The sequence below is a fragment of the Populus euphratica genome, unplaced genomic scaffold (genome assembly GCF_000495115.2).
Source record: "Populus euphratica unplaced genomic scaffold, PopEup_1.0 scaffold209.1, whole genome shotgun sequence".
Classification (NCBI taxonomy): Eukaryota; Viridiplantae; Streptophyta; class Magnoliopsida; order Malpighiales; family Salicaceae; genus Populus; species Populus euphratica.
In genome coordinates this window covers 447,855-467,182 of record NW_011500034.1, presented here as the reverse complement: position 1 = coordinate 467,182, position 19,328 = coordinate 447,855, and the positions used below count along the sequence as shown (strand labels likewise).

Genomic DNA, 19,328 nt, shown 5'->3' with positions numbered 1-19,328 from the left:
CATTCCTGCCGGATGCCAGGCCCTTTATGGAAACCTAATACGACCAAGTACTATATTGTTATTTTAACTCCATCTGGTAGCTGGGATGGAGCCCCTTTTTATATTTTAAAAATATTTTTAAAAAAATTAGTTTTTTCTTCTGTTTCAATATATTTTTTTATATTTTTATATCATTTAATATATTTTAATATTAAAATTAAATATTAAAAAATAAAAAATATTTTTAAAAACAACTACATAAATTTTTGTATTTTATAAAAGTAAAGAGTGCCTTCTCATGTATATAGTTTTTTTATCCAAAAGTCTTATAGCTTGGTTCAATGAATCAATTAATTTCTCATCTTTCTCCATGTGATTTCCCAGGCTTGTTTAAAGGAAGAATTAGATATTGTTTGAGATTATAGTAGAGGATAGTAGTAGTAAATTTTTAAAATAATTTTTTATTTAAAAATATATTAAAATTAAAATTTAAAATTGTTCTATTTTTAATATTGATATATCAAAACAATCGAAAAATATAAAAAAAATAATTTAATATATATATATATATATATTAATTTTCTGAAGGCTTTTTGGCCTAAAAATCAAACAAGTTCTTTGGGCCATTTGGAATTGCATTTTAAACAGGTATTTTAAAAAAAATTGAGAAAATTGTTAGCTTAAAATTATATTTTTTTTTATCATTTTGATATGCTGATATCAAAAATAGTTTTTTAAAAATAAAATCTATTATTTTGATATATTTTTAAATAAAAAATATTTTAAAAATTAACTAGTACTATACTTCCAAACACCTCGTAGTTATATTCATCCAAGCACCTCCTAATTATATATATTCAAAGAGCAAAGGTGCTTTGGTATCGTTTGAAATTGTGTTCCAAGCAACATTTGAAGAGATTTGATTTTCATGTTTAAAGATAATTTTTTTTATATTTTTTTAATTTTTGAATCATTTTGATATGTTAATATAAAAATAATTTTAATAAAAAATATTATTTTAATATATTTTTAAATAAAAAATATTTTTAAAAATAACCGTTATTATATTTTTAAATACCCTTCTTAATTAAATTCCCAGAATAATGGTAATTTGATAACACTTGAAATTGCATTCCAATCCATGTTTCATGAAAATTTATTTATTTATCCTGCATAAAATTACTTTTAATTACATGAACAAAATAAATGTATTTATTTATCATACTTCTATACACCTCTGCCAATTCCAGTGATAATGATGGAACCTTGCGCAAACAAAATAAACGAATGGAAGGGAAGCAGGAAAATGATTTTTTACCCACTTCTACTAATCAAAGTATCCGTCACCTCTGACTCAGAAACCCTTAGTCATCCACCAAATATTCTGCGACTGACATGTCGCCATGTACCAAACTCAAACCCTGACATTTGACCATGCCATGCAACCTTAAATCTGAAAACATGTTTTTGACGTGGCAGGATAGGAGTTATTTATGCACTACCATATGCACTGATGAAATTCAGTAAATTATAGTTTTGCACATCTTTCTTGGTTCAATGAATTAATTAATTTCCCATCTTCCTCCGTTTGATTTCCCAAGCTTGTTTAAAGGAAGAATCATGCAAGTAATTATTTTTTATTTCAAAATATATTAAAATAATATTTTTTAAAAATTTATTTTTAACATCAATATATTAAAATGATTTAAAAAAATAAAAAAATAATTTAAAGTAATTTTTTTTAAATTTTATAAAGTGTGTTTTGACCGTAAAATAAAGATATTATCAAGGACTATTCGAAGTTGCATCTCAAACGGTGTTTCTAAAAAAAATTAAAAAATTATTTTTGTTTAGATTTTTTTTAAGTTTTTTTGATTATTTTGATGTATTGATATTAAAAATATTTTTTATAAAAATATAAAAATATTATTTTCATGTATTTTCATGTAAAAAATACTTTAAAAAATAGCTGCTATCATATTTTTAAACATTTATTTAATTATATTTAGAGAGAAAAGGTATGCAATTGCGTTTTAAATAACATTAGAAGAAATTGTTTTTCTTAAACATAATTTTTATATGTCTTTTAATTGTTTTGAAAAGCTAATATTAAAAATATTTTTTAAAAAATAAAAATAAAAATATAATTTTAATATATTTTAAAGTAAAAATTATTTTAAAAATCAATTTTTATCACACTTTTCAACACACATCTTAATTAGATTCAGAGGGTAATGATACTTTATTATCATTTCAAATTATATTTCAAACAACATTTTATGAAAATTTATTTATTTTTTTAGAATTATTTTTTATATTTTTATATTATTTTAATGTATTAATATCTAAAATAATTTTTTTAAAATATAAAAAATATACATATTGATATATTTTCCGTAAAACTCACAACACAAAAAACAATTATTATAATAAATCCAAACACCTCCGCCAAGTCCGGTGACAATGATGGAAAGTTGGGAACCTTACACGAAAGAGGGAAAATGATATTTTACCCACTTCTACAATTCTAAGTATTCGTTAATTCCGACTTCAGAACCCCTTAGCCATCCACCAAATATTCTGCGAATGACAGCCCATGTACCAGACTCAAAGTCATCCACCATGCCATGCCGTCTACAGTTTTATATTTTAGAAATACTTTTTAAATTAATACTTTTTTGTATTTTCTGATTATTTTCCAATATAAAAAATAATTTTTAAAAAATAAAAAATATTATTTTAATATAAAAATTACTTTAGAAACAGCCCACAGTTTCAAACACTCTCTTTAAGCCATCTAAATCATGCTTTTGCTCTGGTTGGATAGGGGTTATTTATGCACTACCAAATGTTCTACTAAACCTAACCTTTTGATCTCTACAAATTACAAGCTCATGCTCGTGAAGAAAGAGAGGAAGGGGGAGAGGGTCAAAATATACATAAAATAATGTAAGAGAGCCCACATTTACAAGCATCTCATGATTCTCCCCTTCAAGCATGGTGAAAATCGACTTTCCAATCACCACCCCCAGAATTTCTAAAAATCCGAAGATGTTTTTTTTTTTTATTGGATGATAAGGATATTTTCTGGTTATGTTTTTGTTTAATAACTATTGGTCTATAGTTTATTTAATACCTGATATATTCATCAATTTGATTATTAATATAATTTTATTTTTTTGGCATACAAAATTGTAAAAATATCATATAAACTTAACATTACATGTTCCGATACTATAAAAAAAACAACACAAGATGGCTAAATTCATCAAAATGTAGATAACCATATCAAATGCTAGACATGCTAACATAGTAATTTTAATATCAAGAGCATCATTGAGCGAGTATTTTTATAAAGTTTTATTTGGTATCATGGTTTAATTATAATTTTAAAAATTCTTAAATTTTTAATTTAGATTTAAATTTTTATTTTTAAATTTTATCAATGCAATGATATAAAAAAATATATATATTCAAATAAAAATCATTTTTAAAAAATAGCCCTCATCTCTTGCATTGTTGATGCAGAACATAACAACAAATAACAACAAAATGTAAGTTATATAACTATCGTAACATTACAAGACACGTGTATAGTTTCATTGTGGTTAATTTAACGTTGAGTTAATTGATATAGTAAGTATAAATATGTGGATATAGCAGTCAATGGATAGATTAGCATTATTCATGTAGTTAATTAACACTCAAGTTACAGTATGTCAAAAATAAATAAAAATTATCTACCATCGTATCAGTAATTGAAAAAGAAATCACATGAAGCCACCAAAAGCCTCCAATCCTCGTGAAAGCAACAGCCCTTTACTAGTTGAATCACTCTCTTTTTTTGTTTTTAGGAAATAAAAAGCCAAGCAAAGCATGTAATTGGATAAACCTAACGAAGCAGCACAAGTGAAAAAAAAAAAAAAATAAAGGCAAAGGAGAATGTGATGGTCTAAAAATAAAATATAGGGGTGGGGGGGGAGAGAGAGGGAGCGCATCCTGTGGCCTTGGATTCTTCTGGCAAATCGTGCCTGCCTGGGCGTGGCTAAATATTCAGAATAAATTCATTCCATAAAAATTGTTTTCTTTTTAACAAGGGAAGTAGATTAACTCTGAAAAGGAGCCATTCAGACAAGGGGTGGTCTTTTTTATTTTTTGGTTGTGGGATAGAAGGACAGACCTGAGGTTCTCTGAGATGAGATGATGGAGAATTGGAGAAGAGTTGAGCTGGTGTGGACACTCTTGGTTTGCGTTCTGGGATGTGTCAATGGTGCAACAGATCCAAATGATGGTTAGTTATCTCACTCAACTCTTTCATTCACTACTTTATTATTATTATTATCATCTTCTTCTTACACCTTTTTTATGCTTTTCTTTTCTGATTCTTACACAGATAGATAGATTTCCATGTGCTGATTTCTTTTGCCACATCTGCATTTCTTGGTCCTTTTTTTTTTTGCCTTTTGTGTTGGCTTTTATTTACTCTTTGGTTTTGCTGCTGCTTATGATATTAGAACCACAAGAAGATACTGCCTTTGATGCATTTCCAGATTTTGCTTTTCTTCTTGTTTATTTTTGGACTACAGTGTGTTTACGCTGATTTAAGAAGCAGATTGGTGCAAAACTGTGGAGATCAGTTCTGGGTTGAGAAAAGTTTGGTTCTTTTTTTTCTGGGAAAATAGAATCTCCAGCTAAGGACAGTGATATTAAATATCAATGCCAATTTCTTGTCTGGAATTACTGGTGTCAGCTTTGCTTTGAATGTCAATCACTAATGAAACCTAAGATTCTATGCCTGTCTGTGAGGTCCAGTGGCATGCGATGCTCTTATCTCGGGTATTAATTTACCTTGTATTATCTCAAAGGTGATTGCTTGGTCAATAAAAAGAATATTATCAAGAAATAAAAAGCATCTTGAAAAAAATTATCATTTTGCTTATATAATTTTCGCTGCCAAGTCCTTGTTTATACCAGTTGTCCACCCCCCCTGGCATTAGCTTGTGACTTCCCGGATTACTGCAGTATTTGTAGAATGAAGGGGCGATCATTTTATGGATATAAAAAATAAGGTAGTGATCCCAACAGAATGTTGATTAGGCATTTCTGTAAATGATTGTTGAGTATCAAGATTGATTCCATTTTAAGCATTGGAGAAGTTATAGAAGCCATACTTCATTTCAAGTTCGAAGAGAGTCAGTGCTCAGTAGGCAGAATGCTTGATGCTTTGAAGTTTGAACAGTCTGAAGAGTAAAATCCTTGTTCTAGATGACATTTAGTCCAAGGTGTTTCCAGAAACACTCACCATGAACCGGCAATTTCATCAACTTTGTGAAGTACACAGACTCCTATAAGGTTAAGAGTTGATCCTCTCTGACATTGATGAGCCTTGACCTCCAAATTTGTCTTGACAGTCAAAAAGGTTCCATAGCGTAACTAAATCATTCCTTCTCTGTTTCTCACTCTCCTGTCTCTCTTTTAATATTGGGTTTTGAATTGAGGGAGTTAGAAATTACTTTTGTACAAGGCTGGGTCTTTTTCTTGAACAGTTGCCTTAAGAAGTACTGAGTTCGCTTCTTGAACTGAGCACCCATGGAAGATGGATGCATGTAAATAGTAATAGGGAAATTTCTCCAATGTGTTTCTTTCATTTTCCCACTTTCCTCTTCACCACTCAATTCCCACTTGGTTTGCGAGAAAGCCAGCCATTCCATTTAAGAGCCAAAGATGAGCACATGGTCAACATCTAGAATTAACCAAGAAGTCCATGTTCTGAGAAGTTTTTTTTTACATGAATAGTGCTATACTAGCAGGCTACGGCTTTTCAAGAAAAGATAAAACATCAATAGCCAAGTGCTCAGACAACGGCTAAATATCACATATTGAACTCCAGACTCTGAAATGTCAGTGATATGTTCACTTGCCTGTGATTTGAAATTCAGAAATATCTTTTGGAAAATTTTTAGTTGGCTACATATATGGTTGATGATCCTCTCTATACTGAGCATCTATCCTAATTTTTTGCTTGTTTGTCTTGCAGCTTCTGCTCTACGGGTTATGTTCAGCAGTATGAATTCACCGGCGCAGCTAACACAATGGAGTGCAAATGGTGATGATCCATGTGGGCAAAACTGGAAAGGCATTACTTGCTCAGGCTCACGAGTTACAGAAATGTAATCTTCTGTGTAGAATCTGTTTTTTCTGACATTGTATCCATTAGAATGCTATTGGCACTGATTCTTTTACCTGTATTGTGTTTTTTTTCCCAGTAAATTGCCTGGTCTTGGACTTTCTGGGTCACTAGGGTACCAGCTTGACAGTTTGAAAGCAGTAACGAACCTGTGAGATTACTTATCCAGTATACGTGTTGGTCTCATTTCTATAGATTTTCTATGTTGTGACATCGTGATACCTTGTGTTCTCCAGAGACTTGAGTAATAATAATCTTGCAGGCGCTTTACCTTATCAACTTCCTCCAAACTTGCAGCGATTGTGAGCTTCAAATTTCATTTCTTTCTTATTTAAGTTATTCCTGCCTTTTCTGATTTTGTGATGATTTACTCTTGATTCTCTCTTGTACGCAGAAATCTTGCTAATAATCGACTTAGTGGAGGAATCCCTTATTCCATTTCTCAAATGCCTTCTCTTACATACTTGTAAGTGATTTCAAGTTAATAATTCTTGGTTTCAACCTATCCAAGGTACAAAGCTAATGCCTTTTCTTGTCTCTTTGAGTGTAGAAACCTTGGTCACAATCAGCTTCAGAATCAGTTGGGAGACATGTTTGGACAACTAACTTCTCTCTCCACATTGTGAGATCTTCTCACACATTCTTATTAAATAACAATAAAATAATAATTTTACTTGGCTGTTTGTATTAGTCTTATTGAAGGGTATTGTGAGATTTCTCTGTTACTTTGACAGATTGCTAATAGTATCAATAATTCTTTGGTTACTTTTCTTATTTCTTGACCTGTTAAAGAAATTTGGGTTGATACTTTAGCACTTTACAGTTAACAATGCAAAAACAAAAACTTGTGCAGGTGCATATTATATTTCTGCTAAAGTGAACGTTATCAATATCAATTACTGTTTCTTGTATTATACTCTATACTGTCTGCTGCTGAATATTTAAAGTGCCATTTTTTTCCTCAACAAGTAGATCAAATTGAAGTTCATTCTGTAAATTATGTTAAATACATCTATCTAGTTTTATGGAAGAAAAAGGCAACAAAATGTTGATAATTTCTCTATGCCACTACAGGGATGTATCGTTCAACCTACTAACAGGTGACCTACCTGAGAGTTTTAGCTCACTTTCAAGTGTGAAATCAATGTAAGTTTCAAAATGGGCTTCTCTGATAGTAGAGCTTAGCATATTGTCTTGGCCACCTTTTCCTTAATTAGTCCTTTGGCAGGTATTTGCAAAGCAATCAGTTTACTGGAGCTATTGATGTCCTCGCCAATCTTCCTCTTGAAAATCTGTGGGTACCAGTGTATCTGTTAAATTCACCAGGAACATTGTCCTCTCTCTGTTTGCAATTGAGAAATCAGGCCTTTTATTATATCTGCATTTATGTTTTTCAGGAATGTTGCAAATAATCGTTTTACAGGTTGGATCCCTAGCCAGCTCAACAGCATTAATCTACAGTAAGCATTTGCATTGAGGAAATTTTCATTATTATCACTATTGTTTCATAAGAGAGAAGTTTGTGAAAATTATAACTTGAATATCTTAACAGGAAGGATGGTAACAATTGGAACTCAGGGCCTGCACCCCCTCCTCCACCTGGTACTCCTCCAGCCCGCAAAGGCCCAAGTCAGAAATCTGGTGGCAATGACAGCCGATCAGGCAGTGGTGCTGGTGGTGGCAGCAAGAAATCAGGAATAGGTGCTGGTGGCATAGCTGGAATAATCATATCCATATTTCTTGTTGGGGGGATAGTAGCTTTCTTTTTAGTGAAGAGAAGATCCAGGAGGTCCTCGGATATAGAAAAGCTTGACAATCAACCACTTGCCCCTCTTTCTTCTACTAATGATGTACCAGGTAGAACCTTTTTTATCTGTGCCTTTCACTTTGTTGAGCATCATGGATGAATCATCTGTATCGTTTGCATCATTTTTCCTTTTTGCACTGCTGCATTAGTTTGCTTAATGGGCTTTGTTGTTTGTTACTTTCTAGACTGGAAGTAAGGAGGATGGCTTTGCTATTTATCCGCAAACAACTATGATTTATCAGTGTGCTTTGCAATCTATTTACTTTCATTGCTGATAATTTGACAGAATTAGAACTCAAAATTTGAAACATAAGGGACCAAGGGATATATTTTAAATGTCTAGGGATGAATATCTTAAATGCATAGATAAAATACTTTCAAATTTACAGTCCCTATACTAAGTGAATCTGATTTGGGGCGTGGACCCTGCCCTGTCAAGTCCTGTAAATTAATAAAAGCAGTACCATGTAGAACTTTACTACTTCAGTGTAGCTTGAGGTCCATGTCATTAGCTTGTTGATTTCAGAAATCATCACGCTGAGCATTTTTCTTCATCTTTCCCTTTCTCTTGGTTTGACCTTTCTCTTGTGATCTTATCTTTGAAATTGTACTGCAGAAATGAAATCTATGCAAACTTCCTCCACAGTCAACACAAAGATATTTGACACTTCAGCCTCAATAAATCTTAGACCTCCACCTATTGATCGTCACAAGTCATTTGATGAAGAGGAATTTTCGCCAAAGCCTATTGTTGTCAAGAAACCTGTTACCACTCCTATAAATGTGACATCGTACTCTGTCGCAGACCTGCAGATGGCTACTGGCAGCTTCAATGTCGACCATCTTCTTGGTGAGGGGTTATTTGGACGTGTTTATCGAGCTGAGTTTGATGATGGGAAGGTATACTTTTCTCACTTTGACTATTCAGTTAAAGGATAAAAAACTAGTCTTCTTGAACATGTCTTGCCCCTTTCATACTTTATACTATACTTTCCATTCTCTATGATGAATAACATACCAACTGATAGTTAAGGTAGCTGTGGAAAGTTGTGTAAGAATGTGAATTGAGTGATGGCAAGTGTTCATATAGGAAGAAATTGTGCATATGTTTCCTTCAGAAAGTTTCTTTTCTTTCACATGCGCGCTTTCTGTCCATCTTATTAAGTTTGTAACATCTGCTTCGACAACACTGTAGGTTGTTGCTGTGAAGAAACTAGATTCAGCCACTCTGCCCAGTGATATGTCTGATGATTTTACAGAGATAGTTGCAAGCATTTCCCTGTTGCATCATCCGAACGTGACAGAACTAGTGGGTTATTGCTCAGAGCATGGACAGCATCTGCTGGTTTATGAGTTTCATAAAAATGGCTCATTGCATGACTTCCTGCATCTATCAGATGAATACAGCAAACCTTTGATATGGAACTCCCGTGTCAAGATAGCTCTGGGGACCGCTAGGGCATTAGAGTAAGTTTGTAGCATATATATGCTCAGAAAAAGAATTCCATGGTTCCAGTTGTTTCTAACTAACATCAAGTTGCGCCAAGAAGATCAGAACACCCGGTTTCTCTACCCCAATATTTATCATTAGCTCCATCTTTCAATTATTGGTGTACACAAGGATTTGATCAATGCCACATGAATGATTCAACAAAATAGATACTTGACTTTTTAGCTCCATGGTATTAATATTATTAATAGCAATCATATAAAAGCATTAAGAGGAAAACCTTGTGAACTTGTTATTGTTAAATTTTCTAAGCATCTAGAACCTTACCACACAAAGGAGTTGCTTTGGCATGTTCATTTCCACTCCATGTGAATTTTTCTAAGATGCAGGGCATCCTCCTGATTTTTGTTAAAGAATTTTGATATTGGAATTTAGAACTTCACCAAATGATAGGGAAAGAGTCCAACCTTTGCAACCTCTTCGTAAATCATGGTTGTTCCTTACCTGTGATATTAATGATGAACAGTTCCTAATACTCAAGGGGTTTTTTCTTTCAGGTACCTGCATGAAGTTTGTTCACCATCTATTGTTCATAAAAATATCAAGTCCGTGAATATACTATTAGACACAGAGCTCAATCCACATCTCTCAGACTCTGGCCTGGCAAGCTGTCTCCCTCATGCAGACCAGGTTGGTCATGAGCCTCCTTAAAATTTCTTGATAGTCCGTTACATCATATTCCTTTGATGTGGATTGCAAAGAATTAGGTTGTCTTTGAGCTTTTTATCGCTGTCTTCCTTAGCTTTTAATGTTTTCCTTTTGCATAATTTGCATGCAAGTTGGGTTTTTATTTTCTGTATTTTTATATGAAGCCATCTGCAAGTTATGACTGGATAGGTAATTAATACTTCTAACTTATGCTTGTCTCTCTTCTGAATTTTAATTTGCCATGCTGTGGTAGTAGCATATTTTGAGATGGTTCAACATCTAGGATATTTGGGTTCCTTGTAGGATCTACTTTGTAAGAACTACCTTGCAAAATACTAGTGATTTCATTGTTGCAAGTTAGCTTATTTCACTTTTTGTGAGAAATCATTTATTTTGTGTCCTTTCTGATATATGATTTATATTATTCTCTAACTAACACATTTCTTTAAGTAAAAACTCTTTGAGCTTGAAACTTGCACAAACTTGGTGCTTAATTTTTATTAATTAGAATGAGATTGTGAGATTTAAACTCATGACTGTTCGGTTATCGAGGCTCTAATATCATGTTAAAAAACCATCTCAACTCGAAAATTTAAACTATTAGGTGAAGTTGTGATAATAGTTTTATATTGCTCTTGATTTTGAGATAGTTTTTTGATATAGTATTAGAGCCTTGATGACCAAATAGTTACGAGTTCGAATCTTACTATTTTCATTCTAATTAATAAAATCAAGCACGAAATAGTTTGAGTCCGTGTAAGTTTCAAATCCAAAGGGTTTTTACTTGATGGATGAGTTAGAGAGTAATATAAAACTATTCTCGAGACCTGACCTAATAGATTAAGCTTTTGGGTTGAGATCGTTTTTTGACATGGGCAACCTCTTAATTGGTGATGAAAAGCTTCTTTTACTTTAGTTGAAATTTTTATCTGTTTCATTTGCAGCACTGCATTAGTTTAGAGGCTGGACTAATCTCTAACCATGCATGGCTATTTGCTTAAATGATTTTCTAAGTCCATTTTATTTTCCACCACATGCAGGTACTGAACCAGAATGCAGGTTCTGGATACGTTGCACCTGAGGTAGCTATGTCTGGTCATTATACTCTAAAGAGTGATGTTTACAGTTTTGGTGCAGTCATGTTGGAGCTTCTTACTGGACGTAAACCATTTGACAGGTGAAGTGCTAACATAAACAATGTGGTGACTCTCTCATTGCCTTAATCATGTTGATTTTCTCATTATTAACATAATTTTAACTGAAGATGGGATAAAAATGAGCTGGTTATTAATCATCTCATTGCAATGTGAATTGTTAACAGCTCAAGGCCTAGATCAGAGCAATCATTGGTTCGCTGGGCAACTCCTCAGCTCCATGACATCGATGCTTTATCTAAAATGGTTGACCCAGAACTCAAAGGTCTCTACCCCGTCAAATCTCTCTCCCGGTTTGCTGATGTCATTGCTCTTTGTGTCCAGGTAATGTATAACTTGAAAGAGGGAACTTAGGTGGGGTTGGGTTGAGGGAAGGGGGTTTGAAGTGTGGTAGCTTGGTATTGCAGTTTATAAACTGAAACATAGAGATTGGGAGTTAAAATTAGCAGCTCGGCAAGTTTGGGGCATTTTGTAGTTCTATAAAGGAAAGGGTGGGTGTGCTAAGTCTTGTATGTGTTGATGTTCTAATGCTTATGATTGTTTTGTGGCAGCCTGAGCCAGAGTTTCGACCTCCTATGTCAGAAGTGGTTCAAGCATTGGTTCGTTTAGTGCAGAGAGCTAACATGAGCAAGAGAACAATTGGAAACGAACAAGGTGAAACACCAAGAGCTGTCAATCCAGACACGCAAGACTATATGTCTTGAACATCGTTGCAAAATCATTCATTTCTTGCGTTGTTGTCGCTGATTGATAGCCGTCCCCGCTTTTCCTCTCAGTTTATCTTTGTTTATTTTACTTACAAGTTTTTTCAACATAAATGTGTGTTGTAGTTGAATGTTGGCATAAACACATACGAGAATTAAAAGCCTGGTACGGTATGTTAAAAATGACATGGTCTATCTAGTGTTTGTTTTCTGGTGTTCTCTCTGTAATGGCTTCATGACAGTTGATGGCATTCTGTACATGGTTATACTCTCTCTTCCTAGTTAAAAATGGTGACCATACCTTTTCATGATTTTCAGATGTTTGATCATTGATGCTCCTTATAGAATATTCATGAGGTTTCACTGCTGGTCCATTCAAGCAACTAGTTTGAGAGGGAACATGATCTGATAATCCTTTTATTCTGGCAATCCTCGAAAAGAAAAGGAATGGAACTCCATGTGATATCAATGAATATTATCTTTAAATATAAAGGAAAAACTAAAGTAGGAGGTAAGATTTGATCATGGTGGAAAACTCAAATTTTCATCTCATCAGGCTGCTGTTTTGATTAATACGTCTCTGCTCAAGTTTCCTCAGTTCTGTGCTCGGTACTCTGGTGGTTGAAGGCTCAACCTTTACAGCTCAAATGCTTTTCTTTGAAATGGCTTTTCTTCAATCAAAATATCATTGCACGAGAACTTAGATTCTATTTTTGTATTTAAAAAAAAAATTAAATTAAATTTTTTACTTTAAATTAATATTTTTAATACTTTTAAATTATTTTAATATACTACTATTAAAATTATTTTTTAAAAAATAAAAAAAATATTATTTTAATATCTAAATAAAAAATATTTTAAAAAATATCTAATAACACTCAAAACAGAACACCTGCTGTTGCTGTTGAGGCAGGAAACTTAAACATAACATTGTGATCCATTACAGAAATTGAAAAAACCATAAAAGCACAAAAAGGTCCGCGGCCATTGAAATCCAAGTGAAGGAAGTTATAATAATACGAATTTGATGTCAACAAAACAGCAGGGTTGCATCACTTAACCATCAAACTTCTCTATCCACCATGCATGATCACCCGCTCCATTGTAGACCACATATTTCGGTGTCGCACTTAACTTTTGGTATCCCTTAAGTACTTCATTCACGCTACATCAAGGAAGTCCTTCTCTGTTACTGTCTTCTGCCGGGCTCGTATAGCAAACATTCCAGCTTCAGCCATCAAATTTCTCTATCCAACATGCAAAATCACTCCCTCAATTGTAGACCATATATTTCGGTGTTGCGCTGAACTTTTGGTATCCCTTAATTACTTTGTTCACTGCATCAAGGAAGTCCTTCTCTGTTACTGTCTTCCGCCGGGCTCGAATAGCAAACATTCCAGCTTCAGTACACACACTTCTAATGTCCGCTCCTGAAGAAACCCACATTGTTAATCAATAATTCAAAATACACCAAGATAACTAAAGATCAGTCCATTGATAATGAAATGGGGGATGGGGGCATCTGATGTCAAAGGAAGAACCAACCGATGGCTCTTTTCTTTCTTTCTTTTTTATTCTTATCTAAAAGCCTCCTGAAATACACTAATCTAATGTAGGATAAATGATATTAGAATTTTGTTCTTTTTTTTTTAACAAATAGGGGAAGTCCAAATACAATTTGGGTCTCCAAAAGATAACCAAGCCTCTCAGCCTGTCATTATACCTCAAGAACTAGAAAGAATTACATCCCCATTCCACCTAAAATTCTCAGAATTTGTTGATGGTTAGAATAGATTTGTAGACCAGGGTGACTGGTGCTTTTTAAATTTAGACCAGTTCTACATGGTCCTTTCCTATTTCTTCTATGGCGTATCACTCACACAAACACACGCTACAAAAGATAGCACCAAGACTGAAGCCTAAGATTTTTAACCAAATCTCCAACCTCTTATCACCTTAATGAGCCCCGGGTGGTGTACTACAAAAGATAACACCATGAATGAAGCCTATGATTTTTAACCAAATCTCCAAATTCTTATCAACTTAATGAGCCCCCGGTGGTGTATTTCATATTATCAGAAAGAATTTTTCTGTATTAAGAATCTAAATACAGTGAACCATAACATAAAGGCAGAATTTACCTGTTGAATTCGGGCAAAGCCGTGCCAAAAGCTCGAAACGGACATCCCTTTCACAGTTCATTGTTCGGGTGTGGATCTTAAATATCTGTGCTCTACTCTCCAAATCTGGAAGGCCAAACTCAACCTTACGGTCTAATCTTCCAGGGCGTAACAGTGCGGGGTCTAGTGTGTCAGGCCTGAAATACAGAACGAACATATCTTATGCTTAAGAGTTGAAGATGCACTGCAAGTTCACAGCAACAGTATGAAACCAAGAAATTGCTCAACAGAGCAGCAATTGAAGCATTCAGAAAATAAAAATTCATTTTCAAACACATGCAGACACATCCCACAACTTTCAACTTTCTAAAATTGACAGCTAAATTCTAGCAGAAAGTGCATGCCAAGATGTTCAAAGCAAAGGAAAGCAAGCAATTGGTTGCAAACATGCAGGCAGCTAAGAAATGACTGGTTCTATGTGAGAACAACGGGCAAAATTAAGAAGCAGCACTGAACGCAGTTACAACTTACAAAAGGAAATGGAAAGGAGAAAATGTGCCACAAAGATTTCATAAAACAGCAGCCAAATAGTAAGCAAATCTAACCTGTTTGTTGCCATAAGAACTTTGATGTTTCCACGGGCATCAAACCCATCAAGTTGATTGACGATTTCAAGCATTGTACGCTGGACTTCATTGTCTCCACCTACACCATCATCAAATCGTGCACCCCCTATGGCATCAATTTCATCAAAAAACACGATGCAAGCCTTCTTTGAACGGGCCATCTGCAATAGTGAACATTTTATTTTTAACATAAGAAGACATTGTAACAGTAAGGGGAATAAACACCAAAATGCAGCAATTCTTAACCTGAAAAAGTTCACGGACCATCCGGGCTCCCTCACCAACATATTTTTGAACGAGTTCACTTCCAATAACCCGAATGAAACAAGCGTCAGTTCTATTAGCCACAGCTCTGGCTAAAAGTGTTTTACCAGTTCCGGGAGGACCATAGCAGAGAACACCCTTAGGAGGATCAATTCCAAGCTTCACAAATTTCTCAGGGTGTAGCATGGGCAGCTCAACAACCTACAAGTTCATTGGTATGAGTACGGCATTTAAAAGGAAAACGATGAATTGCTAAGTAAATTAATCGATAACAAAAGAGAAATAGAGAAGGATTTACATACCTCCCGCATCTTTTCTATCTGCTCTTTACATCCACCAACATCATTATATGTCACATCTGGCTTCTCCTCTACTGTCATCATGGTCACACTAGGATCAATTTTGGGAGGAAGAGGAATCTGTATCTGATATTTATTGCGATCAACCCTGCAGCAAAAGACACGGCAATTACTTGATTTGATTCCAAACCAACCAAGTGATAACAGATAATCCCTCAATATAGCTAATGGAAAAAGGATAATTAAAAATTGAATAATGTGAAGACACAACATAAAATTAAAACAAAAGACATAGCACAGGTATGGTTTAAAGTGCTTGTGTACAGCCAAAGTCTTGTTATAGAAGATAGGCCATGAGCCACCAATCATCTACTTCTACATGATTATACTACTACTAATCCATTACAAACATGGTAGTCCTCTTTAATATAAAAACATCACCAATAAATTTAAATTGAGAACATGGAAGTAAAATTCAAATAAGGTTACATCCATTTAGCAAACATTGTAAGCAACAAAATAGTAGAGTGCAACTGCAAAGTTTAAAGGAAACCTACCCCACACGCATGCCTTCTTCTATATCAGTAGGGGAAACCTTGTCACCCAACCCAACAACAAACTGGAATGGGATAACAAAGAATACATTAATGAAAATATGATTAATTATATGTAGCTTTGGTTCAAAACAATAATTACTGAAAATAATCCATAAAAAAACCTAACATTAACATGTGATAATTTATGTGTCCGTCTGTGTCTTGCATTCAGGATTTGATTTTAGAAAAGAAAAATCACTGAAAGAAAAAAAAAATTGACCAAGAGGATTGTCCATGTGAAAACACTCCAACAATATGTCTTGAGATTTTAAGCATACCTTGGCAATTTGCTTAACATTTATCATGTATTTGGCATCTTCGGTGTTTGGACTAATTATCTTGGTGCACCTAGCCACCTGGTTAAGAAACGAAGTCACTATACCAAAAACAGAAAGTGCAAATTACTGACTAAACCTCCTCAACCGAATCCATACCTGAAGGGGCTGCTCCTCCTGCATCATTTGCTTGTCAGAAACAAGATCCCATTGGCTCGGTGCAGCTAAACCAGTATCAGACTCCTTGATACCTATTTTTGAAAAAATTGAAGCAAAATACAATGGATCAATAGCATCCAAGTAGCAATAACAAAACCATGGAAGCCCTTTTAACAAGATTGCAACAGTAAAATAATATCGGTGAGATAAGCACATACCGCACAAATCATTGACTTTCTTAGCCATTTCCTTAATTTCCTTCTCGGCTTTCTTTATACTCGCAGAATACGGTCCCAAGCCCTGCATAAAACCAACCAGTACTACTTAAATTCCGGTAATCAACTCCTTAAAAAGTTATAGCGCTACCCTTACAACAAGAAAACGCAATAAAAAGTTAATGGTGCTGATGCTCAAACCTAATAGCTAATCAAAGAAAGAAGCTTTACTATATTTTTAATTCTAGAAATGGAAGAAAGAGTATTAGGATCTGGGTACTATTATGATCATTAGGGTAAATAAATGAAAGTTAGGTGAATAGAGATAAAAGTAGGGTTTAGAAGGGAAAAGGGGGTTGGATACATAGGTCTTGAGGAGAGCGATATCGTCCTCATCCAGAGGGGGAGGGTTCTTCTCGTCCTTCAGCATATCCTCCACATCTCCACCACTTCCCATTCCTGCTACTTCCCTTCGCTTTTCGTTTCGTTTCTTGACAGAGAGAAGAAGACACCACCAGGCTGAGGCAGCAGAGCATGTACAGAGGAAAGAAGACTTGCTCCTTTAAGCTGAAGCTATAAACAATCAGCAGCACGTACGGGCTTCCCTTTTCATATGGGCTTTTGCGAGCCCATTTCATTTTATCCAGGACACTCATATTACCATGAAGTTTTAACGACCACAAGCAGCCACGACCCGCGCTTTGCCGTTACGGCGTTGTTAAATGTATAGTGTTTTTTTAGCCCCGTTAACAAAGAAGGCTATGCACATGCGCATGTAAAACCAAACCTGCATATCTAGATTTTTTTTTTTTCTGAAGGGTCACTCCTGTTGTTTTGAAAAAAATAAACGTAGACGACTCGTCGGCCTGTCAAAAATATAATCTTCATTATGGTAGTGTTATTTTTTTAATTTAAAAAACTTATTTTTTAAAATTTAATTTCACCTAAAACATCTAATAAACACTTTTAGAATATCAAAAAAATCAATTTATCAGCTTAAAAGACCTAAAAAAAATTTAAAAACGCAAAATTAAATCTGTAAAAAATTTATTCTCTTAACCTTAATTTATTTTTTAGGTAAAACAATAATTCAAAAACACCTCAACGTGATCCCTCCTTGTTTTATAACATCTGTTTACATTAAAATTGGATTTTTTTTTTAAATATGACCAATCATTAATTTTTTTCTTTTGCCTCTCACATCCAAAAATTAAAAAATAAATAAAATAAAATTTTGGATAAAAATAAAGTGACAAAAACTATAAAGATTGAAGAAAAAAGAAAAAATAAAATAAATGAACTAAAAATACCCTATTCGTATAAATTTTATATTGATCATGAGATTTTTTTTATTTTATACTTTGATTCTTTTTTGTTGGAATATTTTTTTAATAGATTTTTAGAAATTAATAATTAATTTGGTCATAGAAAGCAATAATTGAAAAACAAATTACGAATGAAATTGAAAAATACAGTTGTGGTACTGTATATTGGTACAAATTATCTAATGGTTTTAATATAATCTTTAATTTAATTTAATGTCCAGCTTATTTTATCCGCCACTCTACTTTTATTTTTCCCTTAACCCATCATTTTTTGTTGTCGTGTTGTATCAATTATTCAAAATTACTTCATTAACAATTTATTTAATAACACTTTTGTTTATAAAATCAACTCGATGATCAATATTTCAGTGTCATCCAATTGCTATGCTAATTTTGAATAAACAATTTCCAAATAGGATAAAAACTGAACTTGAATCCCAGATAAAAGATATCATCTGAGTTGTGTGGCTTAAAAATCAATATAAACTAAAATATTTTTCATGTGGATTCGATTTGTATTGTGATTTAATTAAGATTTTGAAAATTTTCAATTTATTTTTATGAAAAAGGTTTTAGATTTTGAGATAAAAGTGATTATAACTCATGATTAACATCAATTAAAAGAGATTAATCATTCGCATCTCATGCTCGTCAACTCTCAATTTATTGCTCATATCATTCTTCTTTACATCGATTTTTTTTTATAAAATATAGGAGAGTGTAATAAAAGTGAATTTTTAAAGTATTTTTATTTAAAAATATATTAAATAATATATTTAAAAAATTATTTTTAACATTAACACATCAAAACGATCAAAAATATAAAAATATTAATTTAAATAAAAACTCAAATTTTTTGAAAACATAGTGTCAAACATGTTCCCAAACAACTTTTTAGCCCACCAAGTTTTAATTTATTATGGTTTGGTCATTCATTATTTTTTTAAATTTAGTTTTTATAAGTTATTTTGTTATTATTTTATGTTTTGAGACTTATTTTTATTTACATGATGTTGTATGTTGTATGTGCAAGGTTTCAATGAACACTTGATTTGTAAAAGTTTAGGTTTTATATATATATATATATATATATATATAATAAGAAGGATAAAAATCCACTTAAAATAACAAAGCATTTTGTAATTTGATTTGTTCACGACGAGCATAGAACTTTACTTTAGTTCCTTAAATTCTTTTTTCCATGCTTGGTATCTATTATTTTAAAATTTTACTATTCAATTCTAAACTTTATTTTTTTTTACATTTTAATTCTTAAATATTATAAAAAAAAATCACTGGAAAATAAAGAGGAGAGAGAAAGGGTTTGATCAACCATATTTCAACAAAAAAAAAATTAATTTTAGTATCAATAAATTCATTATAAAAAAACGAGTTCAATAAAGGTGATGTTGTCTTTTTAAATATGCCAGAAATAAATCTATCCCATAAAGTTGTTTTTT

The 19,328-nt window shown here is 33.0% G+C and overlaps 2 protein-coding genes across 2 annotated transcripts; one reads left to right on the top strand and one right to left on the bottom strand.

Annotated features, from left to right (window-relative positions):
* The first annotated feature begins 3,902 nt into the window (after nucleotides 1-3,902).
* Nucleotides 3,903-12,300, top strand: SRF6 (STRUBBELIG-receptor family 6). Its single transcript, XM_011050340.1, has 16 exons — nucleotides 3,903-4,270; nucleotides 6,017-6,149; nucleotides 6,246-6,317; nucleotides 6,403-6,468; nucleotides 6,561-6,632; nucleotides 6,717-6,788; nucleotides 7,241-7,312; nucleotides 7,395-7,460; nucleotides 7,564-7,626; nucleotides 7,719-8,023; nucleotides 8,590-8,873; nucleotides 9,169-9,440; nucleotides 9,981-10,113; nucleotides 11,172-11,308; nucleotides 11,453-11,609; nucleotides 11,837-12,300. The coding sequence occupies exons 1-16, from the start codon at nucleotides 4,180-4,182 to the stop codon at nucleotides 11,987-11,989; spliced, it is 2,148 nt and encodes a 715-aa protein (XP_011048642.1). The 5' UTR covers nucleotides 3,903-4,179; the 3' UTR covers nucleotides 11,990-12,300.
* A 572-nt stretch (nucleotides 12,301-12,872) lies between these two features.
* RPT1A (regulatory particle triple-A 1A) lies at nucleotides 12,873-17,103 on the bottom strand. Its single transcript, XM_011050341.1, has 10 exons — nucleotides 16,908-17,103; nucleotides 16,547-16,628; nucleotides 16,329-16,420; nucleotides 16,173-16,250; nucleotides 15,856-15,917; nucleotides 15,302-15,446; nucleotides 14,982-15,200; nucleotides 14,715-14,896; nucleotides 14,131-14,306; nucleotides 12,873-13,419 (listed from the first exon to the last, which is right to left on the bottom strand). Exons 1-10 carry the CDS (start codon nucleotides 16,998-17,000, stop codon nucleotides 13,262-13,264), a joined length of 1,287 nt encoding a protein of 428 aa, XP_011048643.1. The 5' UTR covers nucleotides 17,001-17,103; the 3' UTR covers nucleotides 12,873-13,261.
* Nucleotides 17,104-19,328: the final 2,225 nt, after the last annotated feature.